Source organism: Phasianus colchicus, chromosome 5 (genome assembly GCF_987193195.1).
Source record: "Phasianus colchicus chromosome 5, bPhaCol1.hap1.1, whole genome shotgun sequence".
Classification (NCBI taxonomy): Eukaryota; Metazoa; Chordata; class Aves; order Galliformes; family Phasianidae; genus Phasianus; species Phasianus colchicus.
Window position 1 is genome coordinate 4,120,811 of NC_143440.1, and position 27,593 is coordinate 4,148,403.

Genomic DNA, 27,593 nt, shown 5'->3' on the forward strand with positions numbered 1-27,593 from the left:
TCTGTTTCAACGGTCTGTTTGTTCACTCTCATCCTTCCCTTTGATTACATTGGTAACAGAATTTTAGTCCCACCTTTAGCTGTTATAAAGGATCTTTTGTTTATTCCTACACAGCCCAACAAAACCTGGGATGTAACCCATTGTGCAGCATGGTTTTGCTGTCTCAGTCAAGACATAATACAGCATGGGCATCACCTACGCCTGGAAATGGTCTAGCTAGGTCTCCCCTGTGGCATGCAACAGTAAATCCTACTTCTCTAAGCAACCACTTCCAGGCATTGCAGGGAAGAAAAAAAATGGTGGGGAAACAAATCAGAAAGAATAGCTGAAAAGGATGACAATGTTTCTGTCACCAAGGTAAGAACAATTAGCATTGGGTCCCCAGTTCTATGTCCTTCACTGGCAGTTTAAGTCCCAAGGAAGAGGTTCCCAGTGGATCAATCATATTCATGTAACGTTCACCACGGTGCTTGGCCAAAAACGGACCCCAGTCTGGCTGTGGAGAGCACACCAACTTGAGTCGCTGCAATGTAGGGAAGAGAAAAGAGAGTCTCATTGGAGTTACGGAGCAAAACATAGTGCAGAAGAAAGAAAAGCAGGTTTGTTTGAGGTTTTTGACAATGACCCTGCAATGCTCCACTGCTCAGTGTTTGTTTCATACAAAGTTTGCAAGACTAATAGAGGATAAAGTGCTCAGATTTTAATCATTCATTCTCCCTTGCACCATATGAGGGGAGCTCAGATCTACTGCTACAGATTGCCAGGCTCGCTTACTGAAGGACATGTGCACAATTACTTAGCCCAGTTGTCTAAGCAGTGGGTAAGCATTAAAATAATTGGATTTCTGTTTAGCATATTTCCCCAAAGTATACAAATGACCAAAAAGTAGAACATTGCTATGAATGAACCAAGATTCTCATTTTGAGATGACAAAATATTTCACTTCTATCCTCTGCAAAAAGAAAGAGGAGAACATTAATGTGGCAAGCAACAACAAACTTTTCATCTTTCCGCTGATTTCCTTATTGAATAGATCATACGATTGGCTATTTACAGGTAAAAAGGAAAGAAAACATATTTCTGATGACTTAAGAGGGAGCAATTACATGTTTATTACCCAATAAAGTGAATCAGGCCTCTATAGCAGTTATTTTAATCTCTGCTTAATTGCCAGTTTGCAACACTTACCTCCCAGATCAACCATAATAATTTTATGAAGCAGACCCAATGTTCAGAAAATACTGGGCTAGGGATGAAATAACTTCAGCAAAAGCCCCTTCAAAATATGTCCGACTTTTTGGCATTTCTTTGGGTGCACTACCAGAAGGACAGTAAGGGTAGCATCTTTTTTTTCAGGCCACATACTCAGTACAGTACAGGTGAGTTAGAAGATCTGAAGCACAGCTATTTGTCTGAACAAGAGAAGCAGTGAACAAGCAATTCTAATTTCATGTTAAGTCATCTCCAGTAGTAGTTCTCTCTCCTGACCTCTGCGCTCCAACATGCACTACACAAGGGCTGAACAGCCCTTTAGACAAGTGACTTTGCTGCCTAGTGCCAGCTGTGTACTTGGATGCTCTCCCTAGGGCAACTCACCACTTCATGTTAAATTTCTTTGCTCTTTATGAAATGTAAAAACGTGATCTTTTCCCTTGGGCACATGTAGTGTGATATATTGAGAGACCAAGTGAATATTCTACCTTAGTAAATTTTGCTCTCTTCATTTTTCTAGGTGTAAAACAGACCCAATGGATTTTTGCAGGAGAGCCAAATTGACAAAACTGCTATAAAAAGGGGAGATGAGTGCCTGCTCTTTATCCGAGGAGAGAATGGCACAAGCAGTAACAGCAAGGACAGAGCAGAACTGAGAAAGACTCAGAAGGGGACCGCCTCATTTCCAGAGCGATGAGAGGAAGCAGCAGGTATCTGATTTACAAAACAAAGCCTAAAAAAGCAGCCTAGAAATCAAGTGCCACCTGTTGTTTTTTGGTTGTTTTTTTTTTTTTTTTTTTTTAAGCTCAGACATCACAGCAGAAGAGTTTATTCAGTCAGCAAAGTAGGTTGAGCTGTAGAGCATGAGATCTTTTTGTCTTTCTTATATTTAGCCTTCATGGATGGGCACAGCCTTCTGGAACACCCCCATGGGACGCGGGTATGACAGCCTATCACTTTGCAACCTGGCATGTTGTGATGCCATCTCCTAAAGCCCATGGGGCTCTTTGCAGTGCAGCACATACCAGTGGTTGGGTGAAGATTACTGCTTTGACACGCCACAAAGCTGGGATAACTTTCTTCTATTGACACCATTTCCAGGGCTTATGAAATTTGCAATGGCTACTTCTCTTAAAAGCCATTACTTAACAATTTAGGAGCATTTTGTTGAGCAACAGGGATCACTTTGCAACACAATGACTAGCTTACCAGCAAGTAAATCTTTGCAGCATTAGCCATTCGATATTACAAAAATTTATGTAAAATAAAAAAAGACAGTCTCCTGCGTCCACATTTTTAAGCAGCAAAAAGAAAGCAGAGTTACCTCAATAAATTTGCCTGGGGCCAGATGCATTTTTATCACAAACATCACTGGGATCCAAATAACTGAGCAGGCCAGCATCAGCCACCCAAGCACCATCGACCAGCCAGGGTAATGATAAGCTCCATAAGTCATCGGTTCCCATTGGTAAAAACTGAAGCAAAGAATAAACTGGAAACAAGGGAGAAAAAAGTCTGAATGAGCAAAACGAATTGCTATGTAGCCAAGGGCAGGTAACTGTGCACACGGTCTGCATGGGATATAGATATAAGTACATACTGCTAGGCAGAGGGCTCTCACCAAATGTAATGAGCAGGTCAGAGAATGAATCTAATGAGTTTCATGGAAATCTTGCAAAATCCCACAAAAATCTGTATTTATGCCAGAAGAATTGAAATTAGAATCTTGCCCCTAGAGTAACAGGCTTTATTACATGGTCTATTGGCAGTTTTATCTAATGTGATTATGTTAAGTTACTCCATTTCATTTATGGTATGAATAGCAATACATCTGCTTACATTTGTGCATAATTCAGTAACTTTTGGGAAATGCATGTGCTTACAATAATTGCACACAGAAGATTTATAGTAGCATAACTAGGTGAAGGTGCATATAAAATGATTGGTTTTCTTTCCAGAGATGCGGAGGAGCTGAAAGTCTAATATTAGACTATTCAAATGTATCAAATATTAGTTTTAAAGAAGCCATAATAGAAAAATAAATGTATTGCTTGGTTTTGCTTTGTCCATTTCCATAGTACAAAAATTGAACTATGAGTGATCAGTCTCAAATTATTTCTCACTCCAAGGTCACTAAATATTACAGATGGAGAGAAAGCAGCAAAGCATGAAAGCCTGAACTGACCTCACTTGCTTTACAAGTTTGCTTTTCGTAAGAGACAACATAATTTTGTATTCCCTAGTTGTGATTACTGGCAGCAGCTAAGCCTGCAAGTCTGATCAGTAAAGCAACCAACCAATTAGCAGAAATTGCTTTATAGTTCCCTTCAGAAGCATAACAATGGTTCTAAAGCAGATCTTGAAAACAGTCATGGAAAGAAATAGGCGAAAAAGAAAAGAGAATATGTGCACACGTTTCTTAACAAGACCCACAAGGAAGCATATGTTCACATTGATACAGTCCTAGCACTGTTAATTAAAATGGGCTACACTTTCAAACGTAATGTCCAAACTGTCCAAATGCTCATAAATTGCCACAGCTGCCACCAGGCAGGTGAGCCAGATCTACATGTTTTCCAGGCATGGCAGCCCTATGCTTTGGTGAAGACAGTCAAGAAAATCTACAGGAGAGGGCAGAACACTTCCATTGCAAATGATTCTGTAAACACCTACAGCATGGCTGCTGGAAAGATGGTTCTCAGCTTAGGATGTTTCTTCTTATTACTCAGGGTTCTGTTAAGTTAACTAAAACCAACCAGTCCCTTCACCCATATTTCTCTATGCTAACACAAATTTCTTCAGTTTTCAGAAGAAATGACCTAATTCCTGAACTAACATTACCTGAAAGAAGTAACCAACTATGGAAGATGCCTTCCACCTCCTCTCCATCCCAAAATCAAAGAACTTCCCAACATTGCGCTGAGAGCCTGATTTCAAAACATGGCACACACTCAAAGAGCGTAATTGTATTTTGGGTAAAATATAAAGGAAATATTGTGTTAGAGGGTCAGACTGTCAACAGAGCAGCAATACGTTGAGCCCTGGACTTGGAAAAAAGTCCTATGTTTCATAATGGTAAAATGAAGTAGAAGTCCTCTTTTAGACTAAACGGAGATGCTATGGAGACGCTACTTGGAAGTAAAGCCTATCTAAAAGATATCGATTTGGCAATGTTCATCTTGAAACGTTACGTCGTTAAAGGCAGGCGGGCAGCAGCGCCGGCAGCCTGGGGGAGGAGGAAGAGGAGAAAGAGGAGGAGGAAGAGGAGGCGGCACTCCCACTTCCTGCAGGGCGCTGCCGCCACCTGCTGTCCTGCGCTGCCACCGGCACGGCGTGCCTCGGGGAAGCCCCGAATTCCTCGTTATAAGGAGGGAGAAACACCGAAGGGGATTATATTTGTTATTAAGGGCATGCATATTCCAGCCTCTGCAAAAAATAGCTCCGGCTTTGCAGAGCAGCCGTCACTGAGATCTCCATGAAACTCTTTCCGAAGCATACAGCGTGCTGAAAACAAGATTTTCCCTAACAGCTTGAGAAGAGAAAGGGACTATGTCATTCTCTCTGTGTATATACACACACATCAAATACACACACCCAGAATAACCAAACCATGCTGCTGTGCCACGGTATGCTGTGCCAGCATTTGATGCAAACAGGGAAAGGCTTCAACAGCACTGCAGGGAGTCCCACCAGCCCAAGAAGAACAAAAAATACACAGGAAAAGGCACCAGCAATTCTTGCTTACTGTTAAGATAGTCGGGGTCACAAAGGCCCAACAGACTCGCCAGAATTTACTTGGCTGGAATCCAATCATCATTTCTATATCTTCACAAAACCTTTGCAATCCTGGAAGTTGAAAAGGTAAATGCAATTAGAGGTGAAAGAAACTGGTTTCAGTTTGTGACACAGCTTGTGATCCTCCTTATGTCTAATTACAGAATGAATTGTGACATGTCTAATTACAATAATGAATTGTGACATGTTAGCTGAAAACCTCAACTGAAGGATTCTAACGACAAAGTCAAAAGTGACACCAATTCCAATGAACTACTTGATTCCCAAGGATTAAAAACAAAAATGGAGTTTTTAGCAGAGATTAATCATTGAGTTTAGAACCTTCCAGGTGGAGGCATGATGCAATTCTGTGCATACTTGTTACATTTTTTTTTGGGGGGGGGGGGGAAGCCTTACTAACAACAAAAATTAAATAAACTGCTTTAGTTAAGACATGTCTTTAGGTATGACATGATATGCAGCCAGTAAAACCAGTCAGCTGCATACTTGTATCAACACAGATAATATCTGAGCCTCTATACCTACTGTATTAAATAGCCTAATTTTGACACTCATCATCTCCTGATATTTTTCAACCAAAATGTAAGCAATGCTTAGAACTATTGGAGAGCACCACAGAGTCACAGAATGGCCAGGGTTGGAAGGGACCTCAAGGATCATGAATCTCCAACCCCCCTGCCACATGCAGGGCCAGCAAACTCCCCATTTAATATTAGACCAGGCTGCCCAGGGCCCCATCCAATCTGGCCATGAACACCTCTAGAGATGGGGCATCCACAACCTCTGTGGGCAGCCTGTTCCAGCACCTCACCACTCTCACAGTAAAGATCTTAAGCACCAGTAAATCTTTAAAATTCTATTTAGTGTCATTCAATTGAACAGACTGACTGACATGTTGATCCTTCAGATTATTGTATCGATTGCATCTATATGGTCACTTGAGTTAATAAAATGCAGAAGATTGGGAAATGCTATTTCAGACATTTCCAGTTATCTCCTTGGCCATGCCACCCAACCAAAGCCAGTCTGCGATTCAGCCTGGCTCTGCACTGCTGTAAATATCAATGGGCCCTCCTCAATTCTACAGCTATTTGAGATTTAACCACAAAAGAATTAAAAAATTCAAGGCTGAAACATGTTACAGCTCGTCCAATGGTGATGAGAAGAAGGAAACCTAGGGTCCTCCATTAAGTGGACATTTCAAACTTGGGCCAATTTGATTTGATAAAGTGGGTGATTGTCTCTGCCATTTACACTGTACAAAGCATTATTCTACACAACTTAGTCTTGTTTCTAGGATGTGGAGACAGGGATGGAGCTTAAATATTGCTGGAAAGTCCTTCAGTGAAGGAGGAAATACTCAGAAGAAAAGCAAAGAGTTGCTTTATGTTCTCAATGCCCTTATAGCCAGCCACTGCAGCTATAGGGATAATCCCTAGGTTTTGTCTCCCTAATTTTGAAGCTTTTCTGCTATTATTGAGGAGAAATTAATCTATCCACCTGACTTCTAACAATTAAGAATGGATGCCCTAGCATATAAAAAATAGCAATGTCTCAGAGCTCAGTGGCTCACTGTTCAGCATCTTCTGATGCACCTCAAGGAGAACAGCAGGAGCTAGAGCAGCCCAAGAACTGAGCTTAGCAGTGAGCCCAGAGTAAGCCAGCATAGGCAGATAGCATGCAAGAGAAAAGCTGAAAACTGTTACTGCAATAAAAAGATGAAAATCCAGAAACTAAAGAATGTGGTACTGCAAGATCTGTGCCTATCTTATTCATCGTGTGCTTCTCCTTTTTGTAACACAAACCTTTGCATGCCTGGACTGAATGTAACACCCAGGACTGCTCTGTGATGGATGTGAAAGCAATCTTTGCAGTAGCTGGATGATTAGCCCCTCTGGTGTGTTTTCCTGCTCATTCCAGCTCAGTGAACTATCTGCAGCAAGCTATTTGGGAGATGCTCAGCAGCAGCCATCCCTGCAGCACACTGCAATAGCAACCAAATTGGTTAAACTGGTTGCAGCAACAAAAAATGTAGGCTGAAGTATCCACACGTATTAGAGCTAGTCTGAGTGCCTCTACCTTGGCCACACTTGGAACTGCAATGGAGCTCTACCTGATTATGTAGTTACCATAGGATTCTGCCTCTAAAATTTGGGCAAGCTTTGTGCAGATTTGACCTGACTTGCTTAAAACTTCAATGTTTAGGAAAAAAAAAAAAAAAAAAAAAAGAGCTCCTTCTTGGAATTGTTGGCAAAAATTCAGCTTCAGGTGCTTTGAAGTACTTACAGTACTTCAGAAGCCAATGCATGTAAACACGTGCAGAGCTGATACAGAAGGTGTCTCTCAGTGAACAATAGAAAATAGGTTCAAATGTAAAGGACACGTTAATTAATAAAGCACTGATTCAATCTCAGTGCACCTAGTTTCTCCTTCAGATCAGTCATACCTGCTGCATGACTTTGGGAAATCAACAGTATATCATATTTCAGTTTTCACCTTCTAAAGCAGGATGATGTATTCAAAGTGCTACAGGCATAAAACCCATTACGAAGTGCAATGCAAACTAAAAACAGGATCTGCTTCAAACTTCTGCAGGTAAAATGTTTGGAACGAGTGACATACTTCCTACCAACACACAGCAGCAGCTACCACTCACTCTGATGATGAACCTTCCTGACAACAGACTGCCAAAAAAAACAGTCTGGAAGGAGCTTGAATCAAGTTAAGGTCATGCATTTTCAATACCAAGCAATTTCCTACAGTGTTTCACTCAAGCACAAAGATATTCTTAGCTTTGCATGACAATACACAACAGTGGAAATAATGCTGATGATTAAGTTAATACCCACAGCTTTAAGTTATTCTTCACCAATCATGCATCATCATCATCTAACAAGTGGAAAACAAACATCTATGCTGGCAAGTCAGACAAAAACCTGCACTTGGACAGAATAACATAGCATGGGCCCTCCTGAAAAAAAATAAGTGATTGCAAGGAAATAACCAAGCGTGCCTCTTTTTAATTTAAAAATCTCAAGAAGCAGAACATGTAACAAGAGCTAAGAAAGATTTATTTCATCATAAAAGCACCTGCCACTATTCTGCCAGCTGCTTGCCATGAAGAGTACAAGTGTACAGAGAAAGGTGTCAGTGGAGTGTAAAACAAGTAATTGTCAGAGCTTGAAAATATATTATGCCAATTTTAAGCACTGCTTGAAGGAATTTAACAAGGGCAACAGCCTCACTTGCATTTGCAAGGTACAAATTTACGAAGATACAAGCCGTATTTAGATTTAATGTAGTACAAGTAGTTATGGTGCATTAGTGAGTGAGTGATGAATGTAAAATAAACCTTTCGTTTTTCATGCTGAGAGTGGAAGATTTCAGTGTTTAAAAATAAAGGTTAATTCCTGGTAATAATCTTTGAAATTGTCATATGAAAGACATGACTAACATCTGTCGATTAACAATCTGTGGGTGTGGAAAGCACAGAGCAAATTATTTGCCATTTGCCAGATCTTCGCCACATCTGATTACTTTAGAGAAATGTGTAACTAAGAAAAGATCTCCTCTACTCAAATCCTTCCTCAAATAGCAGCTCTGTAGCTATTCTGTATTATTTTACATTTTCCACAGAAATTAGTATTTTAAGGAGTAATTAATGTATTAGGTAAAGCCAAGCAAATCTAACAAAGTTCTGCACTATGAAGGCAGGCTTGTAGTTCTTCTGTCACTCAATGTTTGAAGGTGAGATAGAGGTATTTTCTTCCCACTTACCTTCATGCTTATTTAAGAACACGCAGAGCAAAGGAATTCCACAGACTGAAGTAGCTTTTGAGCTCTTGAAAAATATTCTGTGCAAGGAATTTTTCTCTTGTGTACTGATGGCAATGGCTTAGAGGACACAATCTTGGCACAGGCCAAGTGACACTAATCATAATGATGGCAAAGAAGGGTAGCATCAAGTGCTTTTAGCAGGGCATTGTTAAGGCATGTCCTCAGCAAACACGCAAGAAGGAAGGAGGAAAAAAACAACTAAGTGCTAAATGCAGTGGTAACTGGGAGGACAGAATGTGCAAACTGTGCATGTTTTCACGGAAACTGAAGAGCGGAGAAATTACAATTTGCCAGCATTGAATTTCAGACCTAGAGTTCTGCTAAATAATCCCCCAGATCCATCTCTAGACTCGACCTCAGGGGGTATCTCAAAGCATTACTCTCAGGTCCTTTGAGAAGATTGTTCACATGTGAAGCTGATAGCAGTTACCAGTATCATCTCACTCACAGATATTACACTTCTAAACCAGCCCTAATCAACATACATACATTTCAGGGACATTAAAAAATAATAGTAATGATAAAATAAAAATCTGAGCAATCAAAAACTTTTGATGTGTTGTTTTTGATATTTTTCATTATGTTCTGTAAGATTGCAATAGGTCATAGCTGACTTAGTTTAAACCACTTGAGCCTGCTCACTGGAGTGGACATCACCAGAGCTAGAATACACTGCTCTATTTTCATGAAACTAGGGAGAACAGGGCAGGATGGATTACCAGTCCTTTCTATAGCATCCAATTCTCGAGCAAGAGTTTTGAGTTATGCCTGGTTTTTCATACATCTTATTTAGAGTGTACTCTATAACCTAAGTAGATTTAAGCATCCAGTGCACAACACTAGAACCTAAGATCACCCTGCTACGTATACATCTCCAGAAGAAAACCTCAGGATTGTTGAAGACTAGCTGATTGAAAATAAATCATTCACTTCTGGCTATGGCAAGAGCACAAACAGCCTTTACCTTGTTTTCTTTGACACCAAGACTCAGCACTTCCTTTGCTTTTGAAGACAAGTCTTAAGTGGCATCAACATGCTCCAGGCATAAATTAAAAGCCTGTTATATAGCAAAATCATCACATGTCCTATTACAGTTATCTTAGATAAGACATTTCCAAGAATCAATTTCCTCAAAGTGGGCAAGTTTGGGAAGAGTAATCAGCTGATACTGTCAGCTATGGAGGGATCGAGGTAACTGCACTACTTTACAATAACTGGTAATCTTTCCCATAACTTGAAGTGAGGGTTGATGTAAGTAGTCCTACCATTGTGCATAGGTAATCACTCTGAGTAGCAGCATATCTTCATTCTGTGTTATAGAGAGATAGGCTAAAGGGAAAGCTAGATGTGCATACAGAAAATAAATTCTTCAAAAGCTGCTATATGCAAGTTTGCTTAGAGTTTAACCTCATAGAGTTGGTGTGTGGATGAACTCCTGAAAAATTATCACTAAATGCTTTGTCTATTCTTAGCATTGGCTAAGAATGCTTCCATGCTCTCAAAACATTGGCTTTAAGCTATTGACAGAAGAAAGGACAGTAGGCTGTATATATTTTTTTGAAATAAACACATTTAAAGGAATCATAATGATGAAATCTCATTATGTTTCCATTCAAAAAACGGTTCTGAATTCTTGGGTTTTTCTTTCTACAAAAATAAATAAATACAAATAAATGTTGCACCTTTTCTTGAGAACTTAATGATAACATTTACTTCACCGTGTACTGAAACACTGTTTTGACATAGGCAACAACAATATTCTTACCATAAATGTAGGAAACTCCAACAAGCTCAAATATGGCAATGATGACAAGGGAATAAGAAGCTGCGTAAGTGTCCACAAGTTGTAACATATACATTCCACCCTGAGGAAAAAAGAAAAGAGCAGTTACTCGTGGCCTACATGCCTCTCCATGTTCCAAAATAACCCTGTACTAAGCATTAAGGTAGGAAAAACAGACAAGAGCAGGACACAAGATACTTTTCTAAGCAAGCATCCAAATATTGAAGAGATAGAGATTCAAGCCACATTACTATTTCTTCCTTCTACTAAAGGAGTAGCAGATGTTCTGCACCATAGACCATCTCAGCTAGAAAAAAAAAAACAGAAAGAATGCCAGATTGTGGTGACTGAAACACCTTGGGAAGGGGAAGACATAGATGTCAGTCCTTTTAGATTAAGGAATGCAACCTGATCTTCAGTTGGCACCACGGAGTACAACATCCAAAGCAAAATCACCATTGAAACTAGAAATAATAGTGAGTCCGATTGATTCCTCTGGTGGAAAGGATATAATGCCCTGTCCTCAGAAGAAAGCCTGAAGCAAAATAACTTAAATGAATGAAGGACTAAATCCATCCCAAACGTTAGAACAGCAGAGTCACGCTGGTAGCTGGTGAAGAAAGGCAAAGAAAGCCAAAGAGGGGAAAAGGATGGATAAGGGTAAGAGAGTCTGCACACCTCTTCCTGAAATTTTTCAGTTTACAATGTGGGAGGAAGTTGTGGAAAACAGACAGCAAGGATCATCCGTGGTAGATGAGAATTTCATAATTAACTCCACAGTTTGCCAGGGCTATCAGTGCATATCTATGTTACCCATGTGAGGGAAGTAATGCACAGGTTTAGGTGGCATACTAACGTTTGGGGGGTTTTTTTGTTTTGTTTCTAATCAAATACCTGACTTATACGACCACTTGGAGATGCTTGGTTAGGAATTAATTTTAAGAGAGCCAGACTTTCAGAAAGATTTGAGAAACCAAGTCTCTTCAATGCATCTCAGCCAGAGCGTCCACACACAAAGCTTTCAAACTCACCTGGTGCCTTTCATCATTTGGCTGAATTCTGCATCCTGTTTTGCAACTGTTTCTTGCAAGAACAGGCAACGGCCACCAGAGGGAGACTGGGGGCAGAGAGCGGTGCTCAAAGACAAAATCTTTACCTGAGTGATCATAGGAAATCCCATGATGAAAAAGGAAATGCAGCACCCAAGAGTGAACAGTGCCTTGTGTGTACGTAAGTATTTGGGGAATTCGTCTGAAACAGAGGTCACTATAGTCTCGATAGTGGCAAACTGAAAGACAAAATAAAGAGATTCATTTTCATACACACAATGTACTCAAAATGGTCCAACTGGATACACTGCAAAGTGAGACAGAGTGTTCTGAATTTTTGGTGTTAAATGCTCGGATGCCAATGCCAAAGCATTGCCCAAATCATTTCAGCACTGATAGCCTTAATTCTTCTCGCTCTTTGGAAGGCAATACATAGACCACACAGAAAATAGCAAGCATTCCCCACACATAAATAGGAAAAGCACCAGGAAAAGGATGGAAAATGAAAGCATTTTACCATAGTGTCCAATCCAAGTGTCAGAAGCATCAAAAAGAATATGATAGCCCAGAATGGAGAGAGGGGAAGCCTAGTTAGAGCTTCTGGGTAAACAACAAAAGCAATCCCAGGACCTGGAAATGATAAAAATAAAGTTTGTGATAAAATTAATAGTATTAATTTGGTTGACTCTATGGGGAAAAAAGGAGGGAAAATCAAAAAGTAACATTTCAAAGTATAATGCTTGATAAAAGTAAAAAGCAATCCAAGTCAGTCTCTGCTGTGTACAGAAATATTTTACCACTGTAAGACTGAGTCTCAAATGATTAACTTTCATTTTAGCTATAAGGTTCAAGACATTTACACACTGCTACCTTCCAAGCTGCAGAACACACTTTTAACCACTATGCTGATACACTGATCCAAACAAGGATAAACAAAACCATGTATTATGGCTATTTCTTTCTCACATACCAGAAAACACGTTCTATTTGAGCAGTATATGAAATAATCTACATAGTCAACTTGTGAAGCATTTCCAGTTCCTTGAAACAAAAGACACATGAAATTTAACAGCAGTGTGGGCTGTTAAAGACAGGAAAACTCCAAAGGTTTTGCACGTGTTGGAATTTGAGAAGTCAAATGACCTTGAACTTTCATTTTAAATTACTAAAGCCTTTCAGTAATGTTGGAATGTTCTTAATCAAACCGTGAGAGTAGAACCAATATAGATTGCCTCTCCCTTTGTGAAGAGAATTTTATTTTTCATCAGAAACACAAGTTTTTCCTGAAAGACAGATTCTAACTGAGAATATTATATAGTACTTCAGATTAATATGTTAACAAAAAAAAAAAAGGTCCCTTCCCATTCCAATCAACAATTTGCATTCAGGTTACTGCATGCTTTGAAGGCAGATTACATTGCATCATGGCTGACCATCTACTGTCCTAAATAATATGTCACCTCCAGGTAAATGTACCAGGTTAACCAAGTGATTCCTCTACCATCCTGCCACCCAGATCCTCCAGCCCTCTCCTCAGCTGTCCCTTCAGAGCTTCCACGGCAGATTCACCCAAGGACGGTGCTCCGTACGATAAACTGACTGCACTGTGGTTTGGATTGCAGGATGCTTGATCTTGATCTTAAATAAAAATTGAGTGTAAACCCAATGGTTGCCCTTTAATTCTTCCCAACCAACAGCAGTGTTTACATCAGAAATTGATAGATGTCCTCTTGCATCATGTCCGTCTCTCGTCTCACTGCTGAATTGATGATACCTCTGTAAAGAGGTTCTTTATCTCACAACCAGAACCTTCATATAAGGACTATGAAATGCAGACATGCTATCGAGAAGGCACATATGATGACACACAGCAATAAAACCTGTCTTACTAACTTGGCTGGACTCAAATGACACTTAGCCAAGATAAGTTTAACACAACTTGGAGATGAAGACTGACCGTCAGCTAAACTCACACAGTTTTTCCCAAACACAATGCTCTAAATCATCCAGAAGATAGGGACTACAACGAAACTTTTCCATTCCTATTTAGCTGACTGGCAGACCAAAAAAAAGAAGAGATGAAGCACCAAATAATTAATTGACATGGCATAGGCCTGCAAGGGTACTAACCCCTACTATATCTTGCCAGTTGGCCATCCTCTCTGGTCATCTCAGAAGTACTGCAAACTCTGTGTGATTATGTATATTTCAGTTTCAACTAGGAAAAAAAAACAGAATGAAACTAAGAGCCTTTTATTTCTCTTAACTGGCAGAGCATCTTGTTCCCTTCAGTGTTATTCCCTTCCTTTTACCTTCAATAGCAGGTTTCTAATGAGCAATGAGAAATATTAGGGTTCTGAGAAAAGATCAATCCATTTTACCGGTTCTTGTTCCATCAACTACAGGATTTCTGCTTCCCATTTATCTCTGATAACATTATCAAATACATATTAACCTTAATACCTAATTTTTCTATGAGTATGAATGTTACCATACATAAATGAAGGAAACTTTTCCCCATTTCTATCCCCTACTACCGACTCGCTGATACCATTTCTGAATCACAGTTCTCAATCAGTCAAGTACCTTAAGCAATACATAGTGCCTTATGGCACTGAATTTATCTACACAACAAACCTGTCAGAAAAGATGTTTTGTACCTTCGCATTAATGCAGGCAGCGAGACACTTCACCTACAGAAGTGCACAGCATGCAAAATTCCCTTCTTGAACTCCTTAATCTTTCTTCAGTTCAGAGCCTTCTTTTACTCCGTGCTATTGCAGGGTGAAGGGGGCATAGCATGGACAGCCTTCCCATAGCTCATGGAGAAGCTACTAAAATAGATTATTTTAGTGCTTCAAGATGGCTCTATGTTGAAGTTTAATACAATACACTTAACCCTCACACATACACAGAAACAGCTATGGTGGGAAGTGTAAATCTGCATATAAGTTATTGTAAAATGACTTCAGGCTTGTCCTTTTAACGCAGTTTGAAATGATCCTAACGGTTGGCTTAGAGTTGAAGTGCTGCACATTTCACAGGGAACATAGCTGAACTATCCTATTATAATTCAACCCTGTAAGCTTCTCTGAATAGTACCCCTTCCTACATCCTGCTGCTTCATATCAAATCATACACAACAGCACCAATTCCTCCATCGGCCACATTCTACTCATATCAATTCAGCTCTACCAATTAAGATGTTACAGACCCCCATTTCTAATCATCTCTCTTCATTATTCAAGACTTTCTTAATCTGTACCACTATAATACATTCCAGACAATTTTTTACACTTCATTGTAGAAGCATCTCCATATTCCCCACAGTTCAGAAGCATAATCCACATCTCAAGTTGTATTTCTTCCACCCTGAATTGCAAAGCCCACCACTTCCCATCCAAGATCTCCATCATCAGGAACAACTTCTACATCGACCAGGATGTAACAAGGCAGCAGCAAATAGCAGCTGACTGCTTGGATTATATAAAGGAGATATCTCATTCAAAACACTCATTTAAAGAGCTTTGAAATGAATTTCACCTTGTTGCTTTCTCTTATCAAATGAGTGAGATCTTTACTTCCAAGTAATGAGTACTAGACTTTTTTCTGTATCAAGGTGCACATAAGTAGATTACTAATCCATGCCATTTAGAAGCCAGTATTCCCACCTTCACTGCTGATAGAATCATCAATAATAGAGATAAAGGCGTCACCAGAATTGTGTCCAATTAATGAAATGGCAGCATACCCTACCTTGGTCTGCCACAGCTTCAATATTCACTTTGAGCTCGTTTGCCATGAAGCCAATAACTGAGAAGATGACAAAGCCTGCAAATATACTTGTCGCACTGTTGGTACATGTGACTATCAATGTGTCCCTGGAAAGAAAGCACAAAAAGGGAAGGTTCTGTATGCATTTCAAGACTCTCACATGACATATGTATTCTGTAGGAACTCTGGCGAAGAGGAACTTTTATACTTATCCAGTATTTTTGACACCAGTCTGAGACGGAAGTCTTCACATCACAAGAAGTCAGCTGTGCAAGTTTTCAGGACTCATACACCATGTAGGAAGCCACAGGCTAAACAGAAGGCTGAAATTTTCTGCTTCTGGCATCACTAAGGACAGTAGCAGTGACGTAACAGAGTGCTTTAATTCTGCCTAATGTGGCCATCTACTCACTGCATTATATGTGGACTACTCATCAGAGCCAACACAAGATTTCCTAAATAATACTGTACACAACCCATTTGTGGAGGATTCTCCACTACTGTCCTCATTTTTTGGTGCTGTAATGGGAATTTCAAGAATTTGAATTCCATGCTATGCTGGGTAAGTATATGTGGTCTGGCAGGAAGCAAGCCATCATTGCCCCTGTCCACAATTAGTGCATTCCTTATAGGATTTTTATTTCATCTTCATGATAAGAGCTTGAAATACTTCCCCTTACACCACTGTGACTGAAAAAGAAAGAAGTAGTTTGCTCTAAATGTCTTCCAAACATGGCTATAATTGCTAAAATTGCTTATTCTTATTGGTATTTCTTTGTCAGGAACAGAATTAAATACAAACTGAAAAGTTATTAAGAACTTCAATGAGTTGACAATGCTCCTGGAAAGGATGACAGAGCATCACTTAGAAGGAAGGATTACATTAACTATTTGGACATGTATAAAAAAAAAATATACTTAAGAAAAAAAAAAAATGTGGATTAATATTCTTCCAAAAGCCAGGTAAGTTTTAAGCAAATATTTTATGTATGTATCACCAAGTGATTTCATATAAATTTACTCCAATCCAAGATTATCTAGTAATGCTTCAACTGTATATGTAACAGAATTCTAGAATTCCATCTGCATTATAATGTAATGGTTTTAAAAAGTGAAAGAGAAAAAATTGTCAAGCTTGATTTCAGTATTCAAGATACATTGTAGAATTAACCAGATTAGAACTAAGTCTTTCTTATTATTTTTTCTTCTCCCTATCCCTATCATATGTTAAGCATGCACAAGAGCTTTAGTATTTTTTATATTTCATTACCACCTATTACATTCAAATTTTTCATTAATATTTTCAATTACTGCAAAACACTGCTAATATAGCATAGAAAAAAAAATAGTATGACACCTGAACAATTTTTCCCCTTACACTCGTAATGTATTCATTCCTCATCAAAAAATAAAAGTACAGGGCAAACATATTCAAAGGCAGAACCCAAAGAACAGGAATCAGAATGGGTGTGTTTTAAGGGAAACAAGACTGACCCTAAAGATAGCATAAAGCATCAGTGAAGCTTTCTGCTAATCTCCCTTGCTTTCATTTTTGTCCCCCTGTCTGCAGGTAGTTATTGTGCACATTTCTTGACAAAACCTATACTATATCACTAAAACAATCACTTCCCTCACAAAAGTAATTTTAAGTGTTGGAAGCTGAAATAATTTCACACAATAAGTGTGATTGGGGAAAAAAAAAATACATAAGAGAGTTGAGAAACACATACAGAAATTGCATGCTAAACTTAAGCACATATGAACAATAGCAAACTTCAGCTTATTCCACACCCAGGTTGTTCTTCAATAGACACTGACAATTGGCATGGTTTCATAAACACTGCTCACAGCTGTTGGCAGCTTCTCAGATTCTCTTTCAACCTACAGCTGCCAACTCTGAAAATGAAGTGTCAATAGGGACTATAATTAACTGACAATTCATCTTGAGACCCAAATTAGGTTAGGACCTGGAGAGAAGAGGCAACAAGACAAAAAGGGAAGGGAATGAAAACTAAACATTATGGAGCAGTAGGCATTTCACATTTCTGCAAGTTGGAAAATAGCAGCATTTTTGGACAAGATCTCTTTAATAAGTCTGATGAACTTTATTCCCACATACCTGTAGCAGTTATTATGGAATTTGTTGTAAGAAGAGAGAGTAATTAGACCTCCCCATGCTGCAGATAAGGAGAAGAAAATCTGAGTGGCAGCATCCTTCCAAACCTAAATAAGACAGACAGGAGAGGAAATCACACTGGCTTCAGGAAAGAATTAGTGAGATCAATAACACTAAGAATTACTGCTGGGGATTAACACATAAGTAGCTCAAATAACCTTTGGGGCTGTGGATGTAAATAAAACGGCATTTACAAATAAAATCCTGCCCTGAAATATAGCACTCATTTTATTAGGAATACTTGTTCAGCCCAACTGAAATGATACGTCATCTTGGCACAAGGGCACAAGTATTCAGCACACTGTGTTGCTGGGTACATGTCATTCTAAATACATTCAGCAAAAGAAACATAAATGAAGAGGAAAAAATCTGCATTGGTCACTGATGTGACAGTTCTGTTATCTTCTTAAGGAAAGCAGTGCGATTCTGTGATTCTGTATTGTTTGTGAAAGATGTAATGCTACCATCACCGAAGGATTACAGTACTCATTGTTTATAGAGATAAGGACATGAAGACCTGTAAAAGCCACACCGCTATTGACAGAAGGAGGTGCTCATGTGCCATTTCAAGCAATCGAAATCCATGTGTGGATTCATGTCTGCACAAATACAGAGTAGGTGTGTCTCTGTAGCGTGTTTCACTGGTGTATTTAGCAACAAGCAGCATCACAGCAATCAGCTGAAATTTAAGTGAGAAAGCAGAGCTGAAGCATTCAGGCCAGCCTATTTTTTTCAAAGAGAAAAGCCAGGTACTGAGTCCTTTATTTCTGTATTGTGCTAGATGGAAAATAACATTATTTCTTATGAAGTAGCTATTGTAATGATCACAGCTGTTCCGTGTAAGCCTAAACACTGCTGAGGGGGGAGGTGTTAGAGTAAGTTGTATGATTTACATCTCAGGTTCGTTTTTCAGAACTGTTGAATTTATTCAGTGAGAAAAACTTCTCCAAATTTCTGAAGACATTTACAGAGAAGTGCAGCTTGTGTTACCAATTAAAGTTTCATGTGTTTGTTCAAGTCAATGCAGCATCCATTTGGATAGTAGCATGTAAAAATCTCTATCTCCTTTTTAATTCCCCACAGATGATAGTACTGCCTCTGCACACACACAAAATGGTTGCAACAGCCATTAAGTGAGAAATGTGTACGGATTATTCATCCTATCAGTTACAAGTGCAGCAAGCAGCTCACCATAGCATCAATGAGCTTCTCCCACTTGGGCGTGATGAAGTACCAGATCCCAGCTCCAGCCCCAGGTAGTGTCACACCTCGTATAAGTAGGATGATGAGAACCACGTAAGGAAACGTTGCTGTGAAGTACACGACCTGGACAGACCAAAAAGATTGTTAGAAGGGGTCCTTTGGATCTATAAGAAGAGGAGGAAAGAACTGGAATTGTTACACTATTGCCTTAAAAAAAGCAGTTACTGGGGATCAGAGAAAACAGCCAGGGGATAAGACTAGAACAGAGATGTAATTTTTTTTACATCTCTTCTTACTGCTGGAAACAGGAATAATATTAATGATAACAACTGGGATTGCAGGGGAGAACAAAAAGGAGAAGAGAAAGCCTGGAGAGCAACAGTAATTTAAAGCTAAGTGGGAACACCATATTTGATCTTTTTCCAGATCTAATACAGCTCACTGGAATTCAAACGAGCAATGTCACTCAAATACCACCTAAAGATCCAAGTTTTTTCCCATGTATTGTGCATTCTTATTTAACTAAGCCAAAAAATATCTTCTAAGTCAGTACCTCTTATCTCTTAATAATTACATATATCAGCATAAAAATATTCATGGACTCAAAGCAAGGACAAAAAAAAAAAAAAAGTCAGCAGAATGATTCAGATAGACATAATAATCATTGGGTCTAAAAACACAGCAGAGATTGTGTACTAAATGTCTTCATAATTATCTAGTACAGAGCAGGGCTCTCTCTAGTCAAATAAAAAGGCAAAGTTACAACCCGTTAGGCCATACTCTCTACCCAGAAGTATTTAAAATCCTTTTACACTTCAACTTCTGGATCCCACAGGGACCGGAATCCTCTGAGCTAAGGTGACTTTTGAAACTGCTTTTCCAGCTTTCTCCTTGCTGTTTCAAGGGGCATTTCAAGAAGTTGCGCTTGGTGCAGTGAATGGAATTCCATTTAACCATAGTGAGTGATAAAATCTATTTCCATCTAAGCAGTATTCCTGGGAAATAGCTACATCAACATATTTGCACTTGGTTTTTAAAGACATGTACAGGCAGATCAGATTCCTGTTTTCACAGCATCTCAGAAGCAACTGAAAAAAATTACTCCAGAGAAAGAGAGAAAATTTTATCCAGGAGAGCCAGACATATGGCTGTTTCAGATGAGTGTTGTTTCCACTCTTCATTTTAAAACAAATTTACTTGAGGTTTCTTATGTAAACTGGAACATAATTAAGCTAGCCTGATGTATGTCATTCAGGGATTTTGTTTTTATGTTAAACCTAGCTGCAATTCTGTCGTTTAGATTAGACATACACAACTTCAGCAGGTTAGTAGTCTCCACATCAGTACAGTACATACAATAATCTAAGCATTGAGACCTCCAAAACCAGACTTTACCAGTCTGGTTCTCAGCTCATTCAATAGACAGACCAACATTGCTGCAATTCACCACAGTGGGCACTTTGCTGACAGCCAGACTCCGGAGCCAGAGACAAAACTGTTTTCAGACTGACATATCTCACTGTTGTTAGAGTAACTTTTTCCTAGCCTCTGGATTTTTGCTATCCCAGAAAAATTCTAGCTAATCCATTCTATTCTAATGCAGGGTTGTTTTTTTGTTTGTTTGTTTGGTTGGTTGGTTGGTTGGTTAGAGGGACATTAATTTTTCTCAGTCTACACTTCATAAATAAACTACATTTTGCTACAGTTCATCTAATATTTTAATCTGCAAGCAGTGCAGTGGCATTGATGGAAAAGTCTCAAACACTGCATTCAGTGCGATGAAATGCACCCAAACCAGCACTGCCAGCAAAGAAAGGGCAGTGTTTCCCTGCTCAGAGGGCTGCCTTGCCAACCAGTGCACCTGTACTTCACTGTCCATGAGATCACAGCTTCCTTCTTTACATGGTCACAGGCTGTGATAGTTGGCCCCAGGCCAACTGGGCTGGAGATTCAGGATGCAGGGGAGGGAATTACATGGAGGTAGGGGAAGGAAATGTGAGAAGCCAGAGGAAGGGTTCTGGATTAAGGAAAGGAATAGTTTCAGAAAGTTGCCACCGATATTCAGGACAACAGGATACATACTCCCACTGCTCATATCCACCACAGAACTGTTCAGGTTCAGTACTGATTTAAAACTTGTTGCGTATCATCTTTGTTTACATCAGGGCTTCTCTAATTATAATGATAACTGAGACGACTGCAGAATTTTTGATGAACACCACACAGAATAGGGAAGGCACTATTTTTGCCATCCAATTGCTAAGTATAGCAAAAGGGCTCATTTTAAATTTAGTGCAGATTAGGGAGCAAAGGCTAACACAAAATTATCTTTTTGATATTACGGCCAGACAACAAATCTTAGAAAGGAATAGGGCACTTCATTACTACTTAGACATTTGTTGAAAACCAGTTCTCAGAGCTTTAAAGAAGGGCATGATTCCACCAAAGCAGTGTGCTGCTTTCCTGGAAATGTGCAATTGCAGATGATTTCCTTACTTTTCCCGATGACTTGATTCCTTTAGCAAGGGAGGCATACACAATCACCCAGGCTAGAAAAAGAGACAGCGCCAAGGGCCACCTAATCTCACCAGGGTATTCAATCCCTGCTGAAATCTTCAGTACAAAGTACCTAAAATAATAATTAAAAAAAAAAAAAAAAGTACATTTTAAAAATATAGAAAAAATTATATATAACAACTGCAGAGAGTAATTCAGTGCAAAATCCTACAGTATTTTGTTCTGCTTTAGCATCCTCAGTGGTTCCTCTAGAAGGTTCCAGTGAATCTGACCACGTATTATTTTATGTATCTGCATTGCAGTGGGAAATAAAAATGCCAAGCATGGGCCAACACTCCAGCTGTGCTAAGCACCACAGGAATAGGACAAAAATGATACAATCCTTACAGATGAGCTTTCATTGTTATTACACATAAAAGCGGGTATCATTTATCGTCCTTAAAGACAACATTTCCATTCTTCCTGCATTACTGAGTGACTATCTGTGCTGCTGCAGATTTTGAAGTAAGCAACATAACATTTTTAAGTAAAGATCTTACTTGAAGTATTCTTCACTTCCACTGACAAATGTCTTATTTCCTTCACTGGTGAAGTTAACCATAGTCAAGTTTGGATAGGCACTCATACAGAAAGTAGAGTTCTTGATTTGTATTTTTGGGTGATCACCAACGATGCATGAATCTGGGGTGGAGGGGAGAAGAAAAAGGAAAAGAAAAAAAGTTGATTGGATTGTTTTACCATTTGAGCATAAAATGACAACGAAAGCATTACTTGAAATCCAATGGTGTTTGCTTTCTGTAATACTTTGCTTGCAGGAGGCTCTAATAGTAGTAAGTCTCAATATCTGACCATTTTCCTCCTTACAGCTAAAAGCCCAAGGCATAAAAAGGGTCTGAGCCAAACAAAGTTCACGGGGAAAGCTTACATCAAGCTCATTACAGGCCTGTCACATAACACCTTCCTTCCTACGTAGATGTAGACATTCCTATCGAGATGCTTGGAAGCTCAGATCCACAAAGGAGAAGCACATCACTGGCAGCAGGATGGGGTCAGATTTTATCCCAGAACCAAATGCATGCTCAGGGACACTGAGCCAGAAATGGAGCATGGGAAAAGGCATAAGCCATCACTGGTTAGTGTGGATTTTGGATGAAGAAAGCTCCATCAGCCCCCACTTACCCAGTAAAAGTTTGTTTTTGTCTTTACAGTCTGGCGTGTTCCAGGGGTTGTTACAGGACGCCCAAGGGAGCACGGGTACAAAGGAGGCAAAAAGGTAGAAAAGAGTGTAGCACAGAATAATATTGTAATATATGGCTATCAGAACGGAGATGATCAACATCGCAATGCCGCAGCCTGAGAGAGAGAAAAAAAAAACAACAGCCAAGAGGGAGTCCAGCAGGGGGGGGCTCCCCAAAAGCAGCCAGGGGTGGGGGGGGCTGCTGCTATCCCTCTCACCTTGCAGGGCAGGGATGGCTTTCCACACCGAGACAGGGCCCTGGCTAGCAAACTGCCCCAGGGAGACCTCCAGAAAGAAGATGGGAATGCCGGCGAGAGCCAGCATCATCAGGTAGGGGATGAGGAACGCACCTTGGGGGAGAGAAGGAGGAGAGCAGAGCACAACATGAGTCACGGGGGGGCGGCAGCGGCCCGGGCAGCGCGCAGCACCGAGAGGGTTCGGCAACACCGAAAGTGGTTCTCTTTGTTTGAGGGTACCGGTGCCCGCAGCCCCGACGGAGAATGAGCTTTGCTACGTTTCCAGCTCTATCTCAACATGGTAAGAGCTTTAGCTGAGGATTTTAACAGCCCCCCGCTTTTGTAAGCGTAGGGAAAAAAAAAAAAAAAAAAAGAAAAAAAGAAAACAAACAAACAAACAAACAATAAACCTGCACAACTTTTTAATCTATCTATATTTTAAAGATTAATATCCTCTAAACCTCTGGCACAAAGCAGTCCTCACGGGGGCGATGCAGCTGTTTAACACGACCACAGCACCAAGAGCCCCGTGCCATAGCGCTGCGCTGGCAGCTGCAGCGGGTGGGCAACGCGAACGGGAGTTTGAATGGAGCCTCTGCGGGCACAGTTTCTTCCTTTTGTGAACCGTTAACCCTCCCCTTCTGAATCTTTTCCCATAGAATCATATTCTATGATTCCATTCGGCCGAACAGCATTTCCAAAGAGTATTTTTCAATTTGTCACCAATTGCGTTAAGACCAATCCTCAAACAACTCAAAACAAGACGAACATTGACTCTGCTTCCACTTGCGTCCTGGAATCCTCTTTCTCCCCTCTCCCCTGCCGCTTTCCCGTCCCCACATCGGGGACCATTGGGTAAAGGATGCGGCTGAAGCGACCCGTCGTTCGTTCTTCGTTCTCCTCACTCTCCTACCTGGCATTTTTTTATTTTTCATGTGTGTTTCGTTCGTTTTTTTTGTTGTTGTTTGTTTGTTTTTGTTTGTTTGTTTTTTAAAGGAAAACAACACATGCGAACGAAATCTCGTTGAAACTTCCCTGCTGACCACCAGCTTTTCAATAGGAATAATAATAACAGAAAACCCATCCAAACGGAAAGCACAGCGAGGACTTGCTCTCAATCTGATGCTGCGGGCACGTACACGACTGCCCGGCCCCAGCCTCTGCTCCCCTCGGGTTTCTCCCCACCTAGGGACGGGGGCAGCTCCGAGCTCAGCCACGTACGGTACTGCAGGAAGAGAGACAGGAAAAAGCCATCCTACCTCCCCCATTCTTAAAGGCCAGGTACGGGAACCTCCAGACATTGCCCAGCCCCACTGCATAACCCACCATGGAGAGGATGAAATCCAGCTTGCTGGACCAGTTCCCTCGGGCTTTGTTTTCATCCCCTACATCGTCTTCCTAAAGGGGGAAAAAAAAAACGAAGGGGGAAGATCGGAAAACAGCCACGGTGGCAAACAACCATCGCAATTAGCGGCTGCCCCCAAAGGAAGGGAGGTGGTGGGTGTGGAGCTACGACCGCATATGTATCCCCTGTCCGGTCCCCCTCCCGTGCTTCCCCTGGGGCGAAGGGCGCAGGGCTCGGCCCGACATTTCCCTTCGAAGCTCCAACCCCTGCAATGCGTATCTTTGGCCCGAGGGGGGGGAGGGAGGGGAAGGGGGAGTGAGGAGAGGGGAGAGGGGGAGGGGGCTCAGTCCCCGGAGCGGGATCCCCACGGCTGCAGTTCCGGGGTGCCCTCGGGTGTCCCCGCCCGCTCCTGCAAGCTCAGTCCTTTACCCCGAGAAAACTAAAAATCGTTTTTGCGAAACGAAGCCTCTCCATTTCTCCTTTCGGGATAAAGCCGGCTCCGCAGGTCGGTAGGGACGATGGGGGTGGGGTGCTCCTTCCCGGTCTCCCACCTCGCCAATGTCAATCACCTCAGAGCGCAGGGGCAGGGTCTGACATTTTGGGGTCTCGGTTGATTGATTTGGCCCTATTTTTGGCGCCGGGGCGTTCAGCTCGGGTGGGGGCACGGAGTGCACGGAGTGCACAGCCCGTGAAGGCTGCAGAACCTCCCGCCGGAGCCAAGGGATGCCCAAGGACCCCAAGTTTCCTTCTCTGCTCTTTCTCCTGGGGCAGACTCAGGCACGAGCGCAAGGAACATCTCTCCCACTGGTCCCAGGCAGCGTCGGTGCCTGGAGGGCACGGCTCGTCGAGCACACGGGAATGATCCTAGAGCTATTGATCGGCGTTTATACCGATACCTCGTTATTAACGACAACCAGCGGCACAGCAGCTTATCTGCTGCCCTCTCTCCCCTTTTCTCTTTCCCTCTCCCTACTGAGCAGCCCCCATCCCCCACTTGTCGGGTCCGCTCCCATTAGAGCTTCAGCCCCAAATGATCTCTTACTCCCTCAGGGGGGCGAGAAATCCTGCAAGGAGGAACTTACCCCCTCCACTCTGCCGGGAAGAATAGAGGTATTGCCATCTGTACCCAGTACCACGGTGCTTTGGCTCAAGGTCACCCAGGTGCTTTTGGCATTGTTTTGCTCCAGTGTGCTCTTTCCCAGAGCTGGGTTACCGTCCCCGTCTGTGCTTTGCAAAGCGGCAATTTTGCAGTGAGGGATCACAGCTTGCCCAGCAGCCGCTGCCCCGGCCACTTGCTTGTACGGAAAGGTCTCAGCAGATTCCCTCCGGAGCATGGAGTTGGTTTGCACCGGGGTGCTGCTGAGCTTGCAGATTCCGACTTTCGTCCTCTCCAAATCATTTTGTTTGGTTTCTTCGGTGAGAAGCGTTTTGTAGTCGTTGGAGAGCGACCGTGGGAGCCTAGCCATGGCGGCAGGGGGTTGCAGTGGGGCGTTCTGCGGCTCGTTTTCAGGGCTGATTCTTGCAACACCTGCACCTTCATTTGGTCCAGGAGGAAGTGTTTCAGGACTGTTCACAGCCTGCCTGTTCATATCCCTTTGGCTGGTGTAATCCTGAAATAACAATGTCACATATTTTATTAAAATAATTTTTAAAAAATGTTCGGACTGCAGAGATCTTACTGATTTCTTTCCCCAGGCACAAAATGTGCCCGCTAGAAAATTTGGATTTCGGGGAAAAAAAAAAGAAAAAAAGAAAGAAAGAAAGAAAAAAAGAAGAGCTTCGGCGAATTTCGAGGTGTCCCGGTTTCTCTGCTTGCTCTCTCATTCAGTGTTTATACTCTGCGGGAGAAAACAGTCAGAAACGATAACAAAACAAAAAAACAGTGGCTGGAAACCCGCAATTCGAGTTTTAGATAAATGTTTCTACAGCACTGTTCTGCCAGACCTCGTTAGGTTTCATATCACGAGTGTAGGATGCTCCCTTCCCTATCACCAGTGTAGAAAGATTCTTTAATTTTACGCCCCATTTCCTTTCTGTCATTCAACAATGCACATTGGCTTTTCTCGCTCCCCTTTATTTTTTTTAATACAGGCAATAGACAAGCTGCCCTGTAGGCAGGCAGAGATGTTAAAAAACGAGTGAAATAATGCTAGTGAGCATTTCTGAGCTGTCTGCCACCTTCCAAAACCCAACAGCAAGGCAGTGATATAGGCAAATAACCACACCACCACAGAGCAATTATGACCAGTAACAGATGGCTTTCCTTCTTATTTTTCTAGCATTTTCTATTTGCACATCTCTGAAGTTTATTTTTAAACATTCCCTCTAGGCTGAACTGAATACTGACATTCCCATCCACCTGTCTTTCCCATCAGTCTAAAATTATATTATAAAACACATCATCTCTTCTTTTACTTCAAGAAGCCCGCAGACGGTCCTTCTCTTTTCTCGCTGTTAAAAATTATCTTTAAAAAACGTACCCTCTTTTCAGACCTACATGCAGTGAGGTTTCACGGAACTACCCGTTGCCTTGCAAGTTCTCTACACCATAATCCCATCTCCCGCCCAGTAGCGGCAGGGCAGGGGTGGGAGAGGGTTCATTTCCTGCTCCAGCACGGCACGGACGGCTCCCCATATCCCCCCAGCCCCCGGCCCGCGCACCCACCACCTTGCAGCAGCCCTACCCCGTGCTGCGGGAGCCGTCACCCAGCGGCGGCTCCACGGGCAGCACCGCGGACAGCTCCTCAGCACCGCGGACAGCTCCCCCGGCATCGCTCCCTGGCGATGGACGGGTGGCCGGGAACCAACACAAGCACCAAATTCACCCAAGACCACCCCCTTTCCCCCCTTCAGTCCTTCTGAATTTCAAAGAAAAGAAATCGAGAGCTTACCACGTCTTAAATAGCAACGGATCGACTTGGTAGAGGTAAAAGCTGTAGTATAGGCAATTGGTGGACTGGATTTTGCCCAGTCCAGAGCAAAGCTTCTATACTTCCGTGGGAAAGACTGGGTTTGCGTCAGTGCATAGCAAGGTGCCCTTCGTTTGACATTTTTGTGATAATAAGAGTTTGATAAATCATTATCCTTGGATTCAGGTTTTAAAGGGACAACGAGAAGCCAGAGCGTTGGCTAGCTGTCACTCATGCAGCAGTGGAATTGCGTGTTCCGTGTGACTCATATAGGGGCTGATTACTAAACCAAAACCAGCAAGAGCACAGAAGAACTTTCTTTCTGGTAATTAGGGGAAACACGTGAGAAACACACAGTACAGCAGCCAGAAATGTGCAGGAAGGGGGGAACAACCATCCATTTCTACACCTCTCCCCCTACCCATGATTCTCTTTTTTTTTTTTTTTTGCCATTCTTGTACTTCACATTATAACCAAATTTAAAATATCTTATATATATATAAATTATATATATAGCCAC

The 27,593-nt window shown here is 41.4% G+C and overlaps 1 protein-coding gene across 1 annotated transcript; it reads right to left on the reverse strand.

Annotated features, from left to right (window-relative positions):
* SLC6A5 (solute carrier family 6 member 5) lies at positions 1 to 25,753 on the reverse strand. The gene is made up of 15 exons (XM_031607310.2): positions 25,247 to 25,753; positions 24,079 to 24,217; positions 22,802 to 22,933; positions 22,526 to 22,699; positions 21,886 to 22,027; positions 21,326 to 21,458; positions 18,818 to 18,952; positions 17,570 to 17,673; positions 15,433 to 15,557; positions 12,194 to 12,306; positions 11,784 to 11,915; positions 10,610 to 10,709; positions 4,958 to 5,058; positions 2,537 to 2,704; positions 1 to 523 (listed from the first exon to the last, which is right to left on the reverse strand). Exons 1-15 carry the CDS (start codon positions 25,751 to 25,753, stop codon positions 368 to 370), a joined length of 2,361 nt encoding a protein of 786 aa, XP_031463170.2. The 3' UTR covers positions 1 to 367.
* Positions 25,754 to 27,593: the final 1,840 nt, after the last annotated feature.

Coding starts and splice junctions, on each gene's coding strand:
- SLC6A5 (XM_031607310.2), bottom strand. CDS start 25,753: ATGAACAGGCAGGCTGTGAACAGTCCTGAAACACTTCCTCCTGGACCA. Junction 15,558..17,569: donor TTCCATAATAACTGCTACAG/GTATGTGGGAAT, acceptor CTTTCTTTCCAG/GGACACATTGATAGTCACAT. Junction 524..2,536: donor CCCCAGGCAAATTTATTGAG/GTAACTCTGCTT, acceptor CCTACATTGCAG/CGACTCAAGTTGGTGTGCTC.